Raw genomic sequence first — 16,448 nt, forward strand, 5'->3', positions numbered from 1 at the left:
ATGCCTCTTTAAAAGTTTTCAATCAAAACAGAAATAGATAATGTACAAAGTGAAAGTCTTTCATTTTTTTCCCCACAATTTCTCAAAAGAAAAGAATTTTTTTTCAAAAGAGAGAAATTTCCCACAGGAAACCATTGCTTATAGTTTGCTCTTTTCTTTGTATACTGAAAATTATTTAAGTGTAAACTATATACCTTTTAAAGTATGCATGTACACAAATGCTGTACTTTTTTCTTTTTTCTAAACATAAATAAGCATCTTCATATTTGAATTGGACACAGTAGCTTACACCTGTAATCCCAAGCTACACAGGAGGCTGACTGGGGATGATTGCTTGAGGCCAGGAGTTTGAGGCTACAGTGAGCTATGATAGCACCAGTGTACTCCAGCCTGGGGACAAAGTGAGACTTTGTCTCCTGAAACAAAAAAAAAAATTTTTATGTTTTTTTTTAATTAAAAAAGGATAATATAAGCAATTTTACAATATACCTTTTAACAAGCATGTACATTTTTCCATATCAGTTCAATGAAATCGCCTTCATTCTTTGAAATAGGTGTATAGTTTCTCATGATATTGATACCCCATAATTTGACTCTTTTTCTATTAATAGACATTTAAGTTGTTTTCCCCCTTGGTTTTGCTACTGTACAATGTTTCACTGAGTATCTTTTTATTAGATAAATATATCTGTAGTATAAATTCCTAGACATTTCAGGAATGTGATGTGTCCAGGAATTTGACCCCAAAGGATATGTATGCACATTTAATATGTTAATAGGTATTGTCGACTTGTCTTTTCAAAAGATTGTTTCATTTTATAATCCCAGAGTATATCTAGCTCTAATTTTTGTTTTTCTTCTGGTTCCTTAGAATTCCCATACTGATTAGTCAACGGTGGAAAATTTGAAGAGATGCAAGCAGGAAAAAAAAATTAAACCAGGTGGGTAGTGATCCTGTTGATGCTATACTGCCAGAGCAGCACACATTTCTGCCTGAATACCTTTATTTCTGATTGAAGGAAGAAGATACATAAGTTCCAAATGAAGTTAGAGGTAGGTTTTGACCCTATGAAGAAAAGGTAGGAGGGCTCTTTTCAGAAGTTAGATACATAACATCATGCTGCAAGTTCACAATCAAGATTCCATTTTCAGGCTCTTTTTTAAAATATGTATAGTATCAGAAAGACAGTTTACCTCCAGTGGCTTAAGAGGGAATGGGTTTCCTGGCCATGAGCAGGAATCATACACAGGAGTTATTACCAACTTTGAGCCTGGTGCCAGCTTTCCTGTCCACCAAGTGTTTGCTGTAAAGCTGTTTTCACAAAGACCAGGGCACATGATGGGAATTTTCATTTTAATGCTGTATAAGGGGAGCAAAAGCAAGCAAAACCCAACCCAAAGAAATGGGTTTGGCCCAGTAGTCTGGTGAGGAGGGATGAAGATGCAGTCCCTCCCGCTGAGAACAAGTTGCCGTTCATAGAGCATGAGTGACCTGCCTGGCAGTATTGCCACCTTGGGTCAGTGTTCATAGTTTATGATATCTAAATGCTTCTGGAATAAGTTAATATTTTCAAACTCAGCGTAACATAATAGTCAACTTTTTACCTAAAGCAGCAGTATTTATCAACAAATCTGGTGAATTTCTTTGAATCGTCAAGTTGGAAATACCAGGTCCACAGACATCTTCTCACCCACTAGGCATCCATCGGCATCCATAGATGTAATTGTTAAGGTATCAGAATTGAAGGGTATTCTAGATTGGCCTATACCCACCTGGACCTTCTCCACAGCTGGAATTTTCACAAGGAGGCTAGAGAGCCTGGGTATGAGTTCTTCTCTCTGAAGAGCTTGCTGAATCTACTGTGCATCTGTCCATAAACTAAGGACGGTGTGGGGACTGAAAGCTGCATGAAGAGAGGGAAGGTCTTATTATTTTCTCTCTCTTCAGCACCACAGGGGGCGCAGTGCAGCTGTGTCTGCTGCAGCTCACTTTAGGCTCCTGCCTCAGCCAGGAAAAGCTTTTCTCATTTTGACATTTATTTAGCAGATATTTATGGAGCATCTTCTATAAATTGGACACTAGATAACAAAGCACAAGCAGCACAGTCCTTGCCCTCAGGAAGCTTATGGGTCTGGCTGACGGTAGATTGGTAGCAGTAGTCTGCGGTAGGTCCAGAGGGCTAGTGGGCAGAGGGTGCTGAGGCTTGAAAGATGTGCAGGAGATGACTTGGAACAGGCACAGGGAGAGGCTGTGGGCTTGCGGAGCAGCATGGTGAAGGCCTGGGGGCTCAGGGGCGCTGTACTCCATGGAATTCCATGGGCTGTGCACAGTGCACAGGGGATGCCGTGTCTGAAGTTGAGTCTGGAAGTGGTTGTCAACGAATCTGAACTTTATCCTGATAGTTCTGAATGGAAAGTCACTGGAGGCTTTTAAGCAGGAGAGAGGTGTGATTCAGGTTTAGCTGCAGTTTGGGTAAAGGACTGAGGGAGTTCTGTACTCTGCCTGGCACATTCTCATCACCTCTCTTAGCGCCTGTGTTCCTCCTTCCCTTGGACCTTCAAGAAGGCAGGGACAGAGCCCCAAGTCTAAGATGAGATCGTTTCCTTGGAGAGAAAAGAGGAAGTGGGGGTGGGTGGGTGGGTGGGTCAGGGCACTCAGTATAAAGCAGAGCGTACAGGTGGCCTTGGACAAGTCACTTCACACCTGTGAGCTTCAGCTTCTTTATCTATTAAATGAAGACAGTGAGTATTACTCTTCTTTTCTCTAATCTCACCTGAATATTTTATATGCCCAGCTAGGGCTTCCAGAGAAATCTCTCTGGTTTGCTTGTTACATAAGGATTTGTTGAAATCCTCAAGAGCATATTAAGTATGTCCTTATTAAGAGCATATTAAGAGCATATTAAGCTTATCCCCTGGGATAAGAGCCGTGAAGACACCTTAGCCTTGGGATCAGTCTCACAGCTCTCTCTCCCTGCGGCACATAAAGATCAGTCTACAGAGGAGAGGGAGCAAACACTGAGTGAAGGCCAGGTATGTTCTTGGCCACACCCACAGACAAAAAGTGCTTGGGCAAAGCTTCTAGAACTATTATTTAAGACATGCGCCAGACATGATAAGCACTTACATTCTTCTTAGTCTCATTTAGTTTGATCTTATGAAGTACATATATATTATCTCCATTGTATAGATGAGGAAACTGAAACTCAAAGAGGTGGAACTATTTGCTGGTAGTGACACAGGAAGAAGGAGAAGAGCTGGAGTCTAGAGGCCATGCTCTCTGACTTCTGTGCGCAGCACTTGCCATTCCGCTGGTGCTCCTTCAGACCTTTCAGACAATGCAAAGGACACAGAGGAATCAAGGGATTCTCTTACAAACCTTGAAAATCCTATACAGAGCCTTCAGACAAACAAAACATGGACGGAATCCTGGGGCCAGCATCCCCACTTAGCACTTACCCTCAATCAGTCCTTTTCCCCAAGTGCATTAAACAGGGCTGCTGCCTTCCCACCATATGGGCAAACTGCTTGGCAGCAAGGAATGTGTCCTTTGCACCTCAGCAAGGAAGGCAGGCCATGCATCCCGGGAAGCATAGTTATTCCTTCTACCAGAAGGCCACCGCCTCATCTGGTTTGCCATGGACACTGAAGTCACTCCCTATCTCCTGGCCATGAGGAAAACCCCTTTAGAGGAGCCAGTGAAGCCAGTGGAGAGAGTAAAAGTGAGAATCCTGCCTGGCTGAACAAGATCTCTAATGCCCAGTTTTGGAAAGAATTGAGGCTGTCTGTGTCCACACCAAACCATTTAGAGAATCTGCCCAGTAGAATCAATATTGTTAAAATGTCCATACTACCCAAAGCGATCTACAGGATTAATTCCATTCCTATCAAAATTCCAATGGCATTGCTTACAGAAGTAGAACAAATAATCTTAAAATGGAACCACGAAAGACATCAAATAACTAAGGCAGTCTTGAGCAAGAAAAACTAAGTTGGAGGTAACACACAACCTGATTTCAAATAATATTGTAGGCTGGATGTGGTGGCTCACACTTGTAATCCCAGCTCTTTGGAAGGCTGAGGCAGGAGGATTGCTTAAGCTCAGGAGTTCGAGACCAACCTGGGCAACATGACGAAACCCTGTTTCTATATAAAAAAAAAATCCAAAAATTAGCTGGGCATGGTGGTGTGCACTGGTAGTCCCAGCTACTCAGGAAGCCAAGGTGGGAGGATCACTTGAGCCCAAGCATCTCATCAAGCCTGCAGTGAGCCATGATCATGCCACTGTACTCCAGCCTGGCTGACAGAGTGAGATCATGTCTCAAAAAAAAAAAATTATAATGCTATAGTAATCAACACACACAACACACACACACACACACACAGAGAGAGAGAGAGAGAGAGAGAGAGGGAGGAATATTATTCAGCCTTAAAAAAGAAAATCCTCAGCAATCCCATTACTGGGTATATATCCAAAGGATTATAAATCGTTCTACTATAAAGACACATGCACACGAATGTTCATAGCAGCACAGTTTACAATAGCAAAGACCTGGAACCAACCCAAATGCCCATCAATGATAGACTGGACAGGGAAAATGTGGCACACATACACCATAGAATATTATGTAGCCATCAAGAACGATGAGTTCGCGTCCTTTGTAGGGACATGGATGAACCTGGAAGCCATCATTCTCAGCAAACTGACACAGGAACACAAAATCAAACACCGCATGTTCTCACTCATAGGCGGGTGTTGAACAATGGGAACACATGGACACAGGGAGGGGAGCACTACACACTGGGGTCTGTTGGGGGGAAATAGGGGAGGGACAGCGGGGGGTGGGAGGTTGGGGAGGGATAGCATGGGGAGAAATGCCACATATAGGTGAAGGGGAGGAAGGCAGCAAGTCACACTGCCACGTGTGCACCTATGCAACAATCTTGCATGTTCTTCATATGTACCCCAAAACCTAAAATGCAATAAAAAAAAAATAAAATTTTTTTTTATCTTTCAAAAAAAAGAAAATCCTGACATTTGCAAGAACATGGTGGAACCTGTAGGACATTATGCTAAGTTAAATAAGGCAGATACAGAAGGACAAATACTACTACAGGATCTCAGTTATATGTGGAATCTAAAAGAGTTGAACTCAGAGAGAGTAGAAGGGATTTTGGGGAAATGGAGGGTACAAACTTGCAGTTCTAAGATAAATACATTTTGGAGACCTAATGTACAGCATGGTGATGATACTTAACAATATGGTATTGTATACTCGAAATTTGCTAAGAGAGTAGATCTTAAGTATTCTCACCACGAAAAGTAACTGTGTGAGGTGGTAGATATGTTAATTAGCTCGATTGTGGTAGTCATGTCACAGTGTGAATATATAAAATTTTTATTTGTCATTTATAACTTAATAAAACTGAAAAAAAATTTAAAGAAATCTGCCTAGGTCACAGGAAGCCATCAGTCATACCCTAAGCTGTGTGTAAGCCCAAAGAATATGGTTTATAGCATATGGATGAGTGCTCTTGTGCCAATGCTGGGCTAAACCTTTACATCCAGTGTCTAATTAGGTAGCTTCTGTTATTATCCATGTTTTACCAAGGAGGAAACTGAGGCTTTTTGAGACTAGATTACATCATTTGGCCAATGTACCAGAGCTAGAAAGTTGCATAACCAAGATTTCACTTGAGCTTTTTTTAGTTCCACATCTTCTATTTTTCAGCTACACCAAAACGACTTCTTGAATTTAGCTTTGCTTTTCTGATAATAGTAACCACCACCTTTTATTGAGCATCTCGTCATGTGAGCCAGGCATTATACATCCATCCCTTCTAATCCAGTAGAACCTTACAAGGAAAGTATCATTGTCCCTGTTTTACATATGAAGAACCTGAGGTTCAGAGAAGTCAGGAATTTTGCCTAACAAGTTTCGTCTGAGACTAGAGTGAGCTCTCAACGATCATCCTGTATTTCCTTCATTCCTTACTTTTTCAGGTTCTTAGGAGGAAAGGACTCAAAAAATTATGCATGAATTTCCTTTAATTTCACAACAACCCTAAGGGTTGGGGGTTGGTATCTCTGTTTTACAAAAGAAGAAACTGAGGCTCAGAGATGTTAAGTGATTTGTTCAGCATTACACAGCTAGCAATTGGTGGGGCCCCGATTCGTACAGGCTCTGATCCATAGCTTACTTGCCTACCCCATTCCCTCCCCTATCACCACCTTTCAGCTCTGTCTCCTTGCAATTGGAGCAGAAAATCCAGCCTTTATTTCTTCAGGTCCTAGTAGTCTTGGGAGTCTGGGGGATTTCCAGCTCCTTTGAATTCCTTCTTTTGGCCTACTCTGCCTCCAGCACCTCTCCTAAGAGTCCTTTTCACTGTTGTCATAGCAAGGGTCTCATCCGGAGGAAAGCTGCCTTGAGGTTGGAACTGTTCGGCTGCTTATCAGCAAGGCTTCAGGGCCTTGCCATAGCAACTTTCCAAGCCAGCCATCTTGTGACCTGGTTCTGACTCAGGGCTCCTGGGAATCCCCTGGTTGCAGATGTTTGCAGTGACTAGGATGCTGCATTCAGCTCCCAGGACTAGTTTTCTGGCTAAGGCCATTTTAGGAAGGCTTCTGTTTCAGCTGTGCTTGGAGAGTCGAGGTCCAGAGCCTCCGAACCTTAAGAATGCAGGGTCATGTGAAGTCTAGAGCTGGGGTTTTTGACCAGGGGCTTATAGGTAGGTGTTAGGGATTTAAGAACCCCCTGTAATCATAGGCATGGTTACACACACACAGAGAGTATATACTTTTCTGGGCAGAGTATCTGTAGCTTTCCTCAAACTCTCAAATATGTCTGTGATTCTTAAAGTTTAAGAGCACTGGTCTAGAGAGAACCCAGAGTGTTGTGGGCCAGTGTGCTCCCTTGGGCACTAGCCTCTCAAGATGCCAGAATCCTGGGAGACCACACCAGGCCTCTGTTGTTCTGCTTAGGTGTGAACTGCGATACAGTACCAAATATTGCTGAAGTTCACAATTATAACTATAAATGTACAGCGGTCCTTTGGGATGCCCCAAGTACTTTTTATGCCATAAAAGTACAACTGTCCTGTGTGATGCCCCCAGTGCAATCACGAAAATGCACGCTCAGCACCCTAAACATGTCAACATGTTTGAACATAGTGTATTCACCCTGCAAGTGGTAGCCATTTTTTTATTTTATTAAATTTTAAATAAATTAATTTTAAATACATTTTTGTTTTGTTTTACTATTACCATTGTTATTATTTATTTGGTCAGGAGCCAGGACTCAGATGTTATTTAGTCACTGAATGATTAAAACCTGTATGTCAGGAGCTGTGCTATATTTATAAGATACGGTGACAAACAAGAAAGGCAGGGTACCTGCCCTCTTGGAATCAGTTGGAATGGCAGATAATGCTTCATTATCTGCCATTCCAGCTGATTCATCAACTGATGCTGAACCATATCAGCATTGTGCCTGGCTCACAGGACATTTCTATATGTATTTGTTGAATGACTGTTGAATGAATTTTGAGTGCAGTCATTATTAGAAAGAAGTCAACGCGCTGCAGGTGGCAGATAAGGAAACTTCATCTCTTCTGGTGGGTCAGGGAAGGGGAAGAGGCGCTCAGGCTAAGGGGTCTATGCCCCAGGCCACTAGGAGTTCCACAGGACTGTTCACCGGGGGCTGGCATTCCCATGAAGACCCAGTATCTGGAGGTGGGGGATGGAGGGCTGGAATACTGAAAACCAAGGGCTTAGGAACCTTGTGTAAATGATGTTCATGTAGTTCAAAGGTATGATGACACACTCTGCTCAAGTGGTGATGGGCCCTGGCTTGCACACATGTTGCTCTTCCAGGTTCCAAGGGAGGTTGTTGTTCAACCAGTATTTACTTGCGTGCCATGTTCTGGGTTCTGAACCCTACTTCTGTCAGGAGGCAGGAAGGATGGGAGGACATCCCTCCTGAAGCTGGAGATAGCAGGGCTCCAGCCATCCCTGGCAGTGGCTGTGGACACACAGTGCAGTGTCTGAGCAGTGAGTGAAGGGACTCTCTCACTGCCTGAGGGCTTCACTCACCCTACACTAGTGAGAAGCCTCTGAATATTGGCATGGAAGGGAAGCATTAACATATTAAGGGTAAAATCAAAGTCAGAGCAAAATTCAAAGTCTGCTCTTGCCCCTGAAGACCCTGAAAGGCCCCAGTGACTGTCAGCCCACTCACCTCCTCTCCCCCTCACTGCTCCCCAGCCCCATGGCCTCTTATTGGTCTTTCTGGGCACCAGGCTCCCCTTGCCTCTTGGCATGCTGTGCCCTCTGCCTGGCATATTTAGATGTATATACAGAAGTGGTTTCTAACCTCCTCTTTCTCATCATGTGTTGTGGGCTGTGATACCCAACCATCAGTAACAGCAGCTGATGAGAACAGTGAACATTAGCTAGAGAGCACACCCCTGGTCCCCCGACCAGGCATTCTTAGAATAATAATAATCCCCCACCTGGTCCCCCTACCTGGCATTATTAGAATAATAATAATCTTCCACCAGGTCCCCCCACCCAGCATTATTAGAATAATATTAATATCCCCCACCCGGTTGGTTACCCTACCCAGCCTTACTAGAATAATAATAATTCCCTACCAGGTCCCCATACCCAGAATTATTAGAATAATAATAACCCCCCACCAGATCCCCCCCACCTGGCCTTATTAGCATTACCATTAGAAACTGGCCTCTAGTGATTCTGGTAATTGTGATGTGCCCTTCTACTACCACTGGTTAAGAATTAGGGGTTTACAAATTGAGCTCCCTAACTAGACCATGGACTTCCCTCAGGGGCACATGCTTTCTTCCTGTTTTTGTATCTATGGCATCTAGTCCCAAGCCTGGTATACACTGAGGGATCAAATTTTTCTGAGGTAATGAATGAATACTGTAGAGATAATATCTTGCTTCTTTTCATTTTCCACAGTGTATTTTGGGAATGCATTTTATAGAATTCTAGAGGAACTATATTGACACAAACTCTCTTTAACCCATGAAAGTCTGTGCTTTCATGGTCTCTGCAAAGCAGCAGAACAGTTCAGCTGGATCACTCATTGGTGCCAGGCATGCTGGGTCCTCCCCGGGCCTCCTGCTGTGGATGTATGATCCAGACTTGCTGAGGCTCAGCTACACAGCAGGTTCCCAGAGAGTGGCAGTCTCCATCCTACTGTGAAGGAAGCGGCAGTTTTCTAGGGACTTCCTTGCTTTCCTGCCCTTCCTTCAGAGCTAGAAGGCTCTTACTTCCCTTACCCCAGAGCTAGAAGTAACATTAGAGATTGCTTCAGTTATCCACTCCTGTGTAATCCGTCACCCCTGTTACTCAGTGGTTTAAAACAACAGCAATAGTCTATTATATCTCGTGGTTTCTGTGGGTCAGGAATTGGGAATAGCTTGGCTTGGCAGTTCTGGCTTGGATCTTTTATGCAGTTGCAGTTTAGACAGTGGCTAGAACTGGAGTAGTTTGGGGCCAGCACCACTGGAGGCTGGCGGGCTGCTGCTCTTTCCTGGCTGTCTCAGGACTGTCCCCTGTGGTCACTTCATAGGGCCTGTTTGGGCTTCCTCATGGCATGGTCACCTCAGAGTTCCCATATGCAGCTCAAAGCTCTGGAGGCAGGTGTCCCCAGAGAGAGCCAGGTGAAAGCTGTATAACTCTTTATAGCCTCATCTTGGAGGTCACACAACATCATTTCTGTTACATCCTATTTGTTAGAGGTCACTAAGGGCAGCTCATTTGGGGAAATTGAAATTAATCTCCATTTCCTGAGAGGAGGAATGTCAGGTAATTTGCAAACATGTTTCAGAACCACCACCAGAGATACCCAGTTTACCCCTTCATTCCACACTTGAGACTCCTGAGGTTTGAGGGGGAAGAGCCTTGTCCAGAGGCACCCAGCCTGGCATGGGCAGACTTGGATTGTGGCCCAGCCCCTGGGCCTTTGGCAGGCCTGCTAAGAAGTGATCTCACTTTCCCTTCCTGCCCCTCCCCTCACAGTAGGATGGGGACTGCCAATCTCTGGAAGCCTTGCTGTTTGATAATACAGACACAGCAGGAGGCCCGAGGAGGACCCAGCATGCCCGGCACCAAGCAGTGACGCAGCTGGACTGTTCTGCTGCTTTCCAAAGACCTCCATGGAAGCACAGACTTTCATGGGTTAAAGATAGTTGGTGTAACAGTTCCAGTCCCTAGTCCTGGCCCTATGTGAAGCAGTAACGCCGCCCTGCCAGTAGGATATAACTGCTGAGGAGGTAAAAGTTTAAAACATTCATACCCCAAAATAATTATTTTTACTATTGCTATGAAGTTAGATACCAAAGAGTAGAATGTGGTGGTAGAATTAAGAGAATCAGCCCAACATCACTGAAAAGATTCTGAAGGTTTGTATTTCCAGCTGAATATTCATAACAGAAGTTTGCTTAAGCATGGGTGAAATGCATCTGGGTGTATGTTGTAGACAGCCTTGTAGAATGTTTTCCAGGGACTTGCTTTCTTTCTTGTCCTTCCTTCAGAAATGCCTTACTATGAAGCTGGGGGCAGGGGAAAAAGGTGGTCAGAAAAGGGAATGAGTACTTTTCAGTAAACCCATCCTACATGCCAGGCATGATACTAATTCATTCCCCTTCTTTATAACCCAGTAGCACAGGCTCCATCCTGCTCCACACTCCTTGGGTATATGTCCTTGGGCAAGCCCCTTAACCTCTCTGACTTTCAGCTGCCTCTTTTATGCTATGGGATAATGATACTTTCTGTGTCATAGAGTTGCTATAAAATTAAATGAGATAATGCTTGTTAGATGCTTAGCACAGTCTGGCATGCAGTAAGAACGAACTGTTGGCTCTAGTTAATCCCCACAGCTACCTTTTTAGACAGGTGTGAGCCCTCCCATTTTATAGAAGGGGCACCTGCAGTCAGGTGAGGTGCCCAGCACCATGTGCCACTGAAGGGACAGCAGCTAAGACTCTGAAGTTCTCGTGGTGTCCACCCCATCACGTTAGCCTCCGGCCAGCTCTGCCGGGCTTTTCTGACACACAGTAGGTGGGGGCGGAGGAACTCAGGAGGCTTTGTGCCCTACAGAAGCCCCATGTCAGGTCCTAGAGGAGGAATGTTTGAAAAACCAAGGCCAGGAATCCGCTTATCCACTTCAGAGGCTCTATAGAGAGCAAGTGACAGAGAATGTTGTACACAGAGGAAATAGTCTAGTAAAGGCTTTGAGGTCAGGAATTAAATGAGATTTGAGGATTTAAAGAGAGGCCCAGTGTGACCAGAGCAAAATGGACCAAGAAGAGAGCAGAAATGAGACAAAGCCTCATTTGCAGAGGCAGGCAGAGCCAGATCCATGCAGGACTTCAGGGCCTGGCATCAGGAATGTGGACTTCACTAGATGTGAAACAAAAGCATCAAAGGTTGAACCAAGCAGGGAAATTCCAATGACCCAATTTCCATTTTGAGAACATTACCCTGGCTGCCATATAGAAAACAGACCTTGGGCTAGGGGTGAGAGGGACATAGGACTCTGGTCAGGGGCTCTGCTGAGGGTCCCAGGGAGACATCCTGGACCCTGAGTGGTACATGTGGAGGAGAGAGGTCAGCAGAGTCAAGCTCTGTTTTGCAGGTAGAAACAAAAGGACCAGGCTGGGCACTGTTGCTCATGCCTATAATGCCAGCTCTTTGCAAGGCCAAGGTGGGAGGATTGCTAAAGGCCAGGAATTTAAGACTAGCCTGAGCAGCATAGTGAGACCCTATCTCTAAAACAAAAAACAAAAACAAAAAATTTTTTTAAGAAAAAAATAAAGAAATGACAGGACTTGGTGAAAAATTGTCCATGGGTGGTGAAGGAGAAAGGAGGTCAAGGATAGTCCCAGGTTTCCAGCTGGGCAGATGGCAGTGCCCTTGCTGAGCTGGGAAGGCCAGGGCAAGCACGCTGGTGGCTTGACATCTGAAGCTTGCAGTGCTGGTGGGATAGCCAAATGACATGCTCAATAGGCTGAGTCACAAATCTAGAGCTCTTAAGAGAGGGCTGGGGCTCTTTGGGGGTCACCAGCCATAGATTATTTCAGGGAACAGATAAGAGCCCTTAGGGAGCAAACAGAAGAGACTAGCATCCTAAAATAAAAGTCCCAGCAGGAGGGGGTGGCTGTGCAGAGTGGTTGGAGAAAGGCCCAGAGGGTGTGGTGTCTGGAAGTCCCATGAGGGGAGTGGTCCTAGAAGAAATGAGTTGAAAGAGGAGGACAAAAAGGTGGACCTGGGGAAAGGCAGCATGGAAGTCGCTCAGGACCTTGTTTGACTCCAGCACCCTGCCCTTCCCTCCCTACCACTGCATCCAGGCTTGCTTGGGTCTAGGCCTTGCAGGTGCAGAGGCCAGGGCCTTGCCTCTCTGCCTCCAAACAAAGCCTCACCCAGGGCCACTCTTCGAATGGCAGCAGGCACTTGCCCAGGCAGGCGACAGGCTCCTCTCTGGTGACCCTGTGCTGGATGTGCCCCTAAGGCACTGGGTAGGGCTTTACAGCCAGCCCCAGGCAGGTGACACATGGCTAGAACCAGCAGCCCTGTCCTTTCCCAGGTTCTTGGAATGGTCTCAATTTGGGGCCCTGAGTTTTCTGTTGGCCTCAGTGTCTCTCTTTTCTGGCTTTCCATCACAGAGAGAAGCTGCTACCCTTGGAATTTGATGAATGCCAGTTCAGTAGGCCCTGACATTTCTGTTTCCATGGCCCTTTCTTCCCTCAGAGAAGCCTTAGAGAATATTTTGCCCACCCCTGATAAAACTTCTCCCATGAGACCAAGTCCCACTTCTATGCTTTGTGTTTTCTGCAAAAGTCTGTTTGCTTTTTGTATGGTCTCTGCAAATACTGAATTTTTTAAAAAGAAAAAAAAAACAGGAAATGACCTTTGTAGTATATTTGGAAAACAATTTGGAGCTTGTAATGGAATCTGCCTGAGCAATGAGGACTAATAGCTGCAGACTTGGAACAGACCATGTAGCTCTTGGCAGAGCCTGGGGCCTCTTCAGTTTACAAAGCTGGGGGGAGTATTAAAAACCCAGGGGAGAAGTGGCTTCCTGTGGGGAAATGCCCTGAGCAAGCACCTGCAGGCACCATAATCTCTGACCCGAGGGCCCCAAAAGGTCTGGGGACAGAGTATAAGGGCTTCACCCTTTGTCCTGGGCATTCAAGGTCAATCAAATGTCTGGCAGTCATTCAGATCCCACAAGACACCAAAACCTCCTGAGGATGAGGAAAAGAAAGAGCTTCGTTCTTTAGCACCCCATAGGTCTCAGGCTGAGCTAGGAGATTCTAGATTGTTTTTAGACTCAGATTGCCTGTTGGCTCTCTGGGTCACTCTCTATCCAACTTTTCTGCAGATTTCAGCAAAAACCACCTCCTCAAAGAGGCCTTTCCTGATCATCATTAACTGAATGATCCACATGCAGAGAACCTTCTCCTCTTCTCCCATAGCACGTATCATAATCTGTGATGATAGATTCATTTACTTGTTCAGTGCCTTTTTCTTTTTACACATCGTAACTATCTTTTTTAGTTTCCAGTGTATACCCTGTGCCTGGCACAGTGTCTGGCATATAGAAGGTGCTCAGTACATTGAGTGAACAAATGAAATATCAGGACTGGAAGACTTGGAGGCTGGATGCAGTGGCTTATGCCTGTAATCCCAACACTTTGGGAGGCGGAGGCAGGTGGATCACTTGAGGTCAGGAGTTCAAGATTAGCCTGGCCAACATGGTGAAATCCATCTCTATTAAAACTACAAAAAAAAAAAAAATTAGCTGGGTGTAGTGGCACATGCCTGTAATCCCAGCTACTTGGGAGACTGAGGCAGGAGAATCACTTCAACCGGGGAGGCGGAGGTTGCAGTGAGTGGAGATTGTGCCATGCACTCCAGTCTGGGCGACACAGTGAGACACTGTCTCAAAAAAAAAAAAAAAAAAGACTGGAAGACTTGGAGATGATATTTCAACCTTCATTATTCAGATGGTGGGAAAGGAAGCTGAGAGAGAAAAGGGGACTCATCAGGGGTCACCCTGCTGCCTGGGTGTTGAACCAGATCTTCAGCCACTGTTACGATGCAGGGCCGCACATTCTTTCCTCATTCTTCCCTGTAATCTAGAACATCTTCTATTATTCACTCATTCATCAACTATTCATTGAGCTTCAAGTATATGCAGGGCCTTCTGGACATAACAGTAAACACACCAGCCAGGGTCACCACTTCTGTGGAATTTATATTCTTACCATTCAACACTGTAAAGCACCAAAGAAGGAAGTTTTAATCTTCGGTAGCACCATTAAACAGAGTAAAAACAGAGGAGCTGAATGAAATGTCCAAAGGCAGGTTTTACTAACTCAGCCCACAAATGAACCATACGAATAATTTATTAATTTCATGCCATTTACATTCCACATCACTCAGTATACTTTCTGCATCATCTTATTGAATCTTCACAGCAGCCCCCTGAGTTGCAGGGTGTGACTGTTAGCCCTGCTTTGCTGAGGTGAGGGGAGTTGTGCACGGCCTCAGAGCTGGTTAACAGCACAGCTGGGCTGGATGAGCACCCTAGATGCCTTCTACCCTGCCACCCATTCCCCTCAGAGACTTGTAATGTCATCAGGGACTCCCAAGGGGGCAGTGTGATGTGGCCACGAGAGCCCTGGACTAGGAGTTAGGACCGCTAGATCAAGAACCCTGGACAAGACCCTTTCCTTTTCTGAGCCTCAGTTTCTGCAGCCGTTGATGAGAGACTTGTCTAGATGAGCTCTGGGATGTCTTCCAGTTAGATTCTACAACTTTTCATTAATTGAAAAGTTGTGACAGTCCTGAGTGAATTAAAGCTGTCTCCCTGTTGGAGATAGGTCATGGGCTATTGTAAAGACTCAGAACTCAATAGAGAAAAGATTGTAGACCCGTGTGTTAGGGCATATTAGTAATCATTTATTGAGAACATCCTTCCATGTAAGTATACATAAATGGATCTGCCTGATTTTTTTTTTTTTAATAATTGAAGGTTTCTAAGCTGGGTGTGAGGATGAGGCAACTGATGTTTGGGAATGTCCCCCTTGAAGTAAAGGACGGAGAGCTTGAGGATGAATTGGGGGTGGGGGTGGGGGTGGGGCGAGGCGAGGAATAAGTGAGAAGACTGGAGGCAGAAAAACCAATTGGGGAAGGTTGGAAATAGACCGAATAGAGATGATGAAGCCTAACTGAGGCCATAATTATTGCATGGAGAAAATGGGAAGATGGACCTGAAGTACTGAAGAGAGAAAATAAATGAACCTGGGTAATTGAGCTTTAAGGTACAGGATACCTTTTTAAAGAGAGGAAGAAGTCAGGCATGTGTTAAGGGTAATAGGCTTTTGACTTGCATAATTGATTATGGAGGTGGCTGTTGATTAAGAGAATGAATGAATGAGAGAGAGTCCTGGAGGAGGGAGAGCATAATTCTGTTCATATCCTCCGGGTGGGTTCAGCCAGATGTCTGCAGCTCAGCAGTGAGAGGATCGACATTGAAATGAATGGAAGATGATGTCATGAGAGAGGATGAGACGTGTAGAACAATTAGAGGAAACAGAAGAGAGTAAAGGATGGAATTAAGGGGGTATAAAAGTAGTCAAGGTGTTGTACTAGGAGAATGTAAAAGAGCATTCTAAGACGTTGAAGGCAGTTGCTGTATTGCCTAAGCCTCAGTTTCCTCATTTCTAAAATGAGGATTAGAATAGTGCCTGTTCATTGTGTTTAGGGTTACATGAGAGAATACATGGAAGGCACTTAACTTTGCACATCAGAAGTAGAACTCATGCAGTAATTCATCATTCATTCCGTAGTAAGAGTCAAGCACCAGCACATGCCAGGCATTGGGTCAGCCCTTTGGAGTACACGGAGGAGCAAAAGGGAAGTCTGAGTGCCTGACCTCATAGGAGAGGAATTGTGAAAGAAAAAAGACTCAGTATCATAAAAATGTGATTTCCATCTATATTCAGGTACCAGATATTACTGTATACATTTAGTGCAGTCCTGATAAATACGAGAGAATTTGGGGGACAAGTTAAATGACTACTTTTTTTCTTTTAACCCAAAAGTTCTTCTAGAGATAAATGACTATTAAACTCATAAGAAAACAGACTAGCAGAAACAGCCAGAAAAAAAAAAATCTAAAGTCAAAAAAGATTTGAGCCATGAGAAGGAAACCTACAGTTATTTTTTTAAATTTAAAGCTAAAGTAATAGAAAACATGTTACTAGTACATGAGTAGATAGATCAGTTGAAGAGATTCAAAGATTCAGAAACAGACCCTCACGTATGTAACAATGATGGCTTTTCAAATCAGTGAGGAAATGATGGATTACTCCAGAAATGATTTGAGATAGGTAGAAAAAATGAAGGTGGC

General features: G+C 44.5%; 2 protein-coding genes across 6 annotated transcripts in view; one reads left to right on the plus strand and one right to left on the minus strand.

Annotated features, from left to right (window-relative positions):
• The window catches only part of PKIG (cAMP-dependent protein kinase inhibitor gamma), an 89,037-nt gene that overhangs the window by 59,663 nt on the left and 12,926 nt on the right, over positions 1 to 16,448 (plus strand). For all 4 annotated transcript variants that reach the window (XM_012467248.2, XM_012467247.2, XM_012467246.2 and 1 more), the window contains exon 2: positions 872 to 941. The gene's annotated coding sequence lies outside the window, so the exon portion shown is untranslated. The remainder of the gene's footprint in view (positions 1 to 871; positions 942 to 16,448) is intronic.
• Positions 79 to 16,448, minus strand: part of ADA (adenosine deaminase) — a 65,507-nt gene continuing 49,137 nt past the window's right edge. The window contains exon 12 of one of the 2 annotated variants that reach the window (XM_012467239.3): positions 79 to 2,604. In XM_012467239.3, the coding sequence (XP_012322662.1) occupies positions 2,459 to 2,604 (146 nt within the window). In that variant the 3' untranslated portion in view covers positions 79 to 2,458. Of the gene's footprint in view, positions 2,605 to 10,194; positions 10,582 to 16,448 lie in introns of those variants that run through there. The other variant, XM_012467245.3, reaches the window with a different exon arrangement.

This window comes from Aotus nancymaae, unplaced genomic scaffold (assembly GCF_030222135.1).
Source record: "Aotus nancymaae isolate 86718 unplaced genomic scaffold, 86718_ANA_hifiasm-v0.15.2.pri h1tg000029l, whole genome shotgun sequence".
Lineage (NCBI taxonomy): Eukaryota > Metazoa > Chordata > Mammalia > Primates > Aotidae > Aotus > Aotus nancymaae.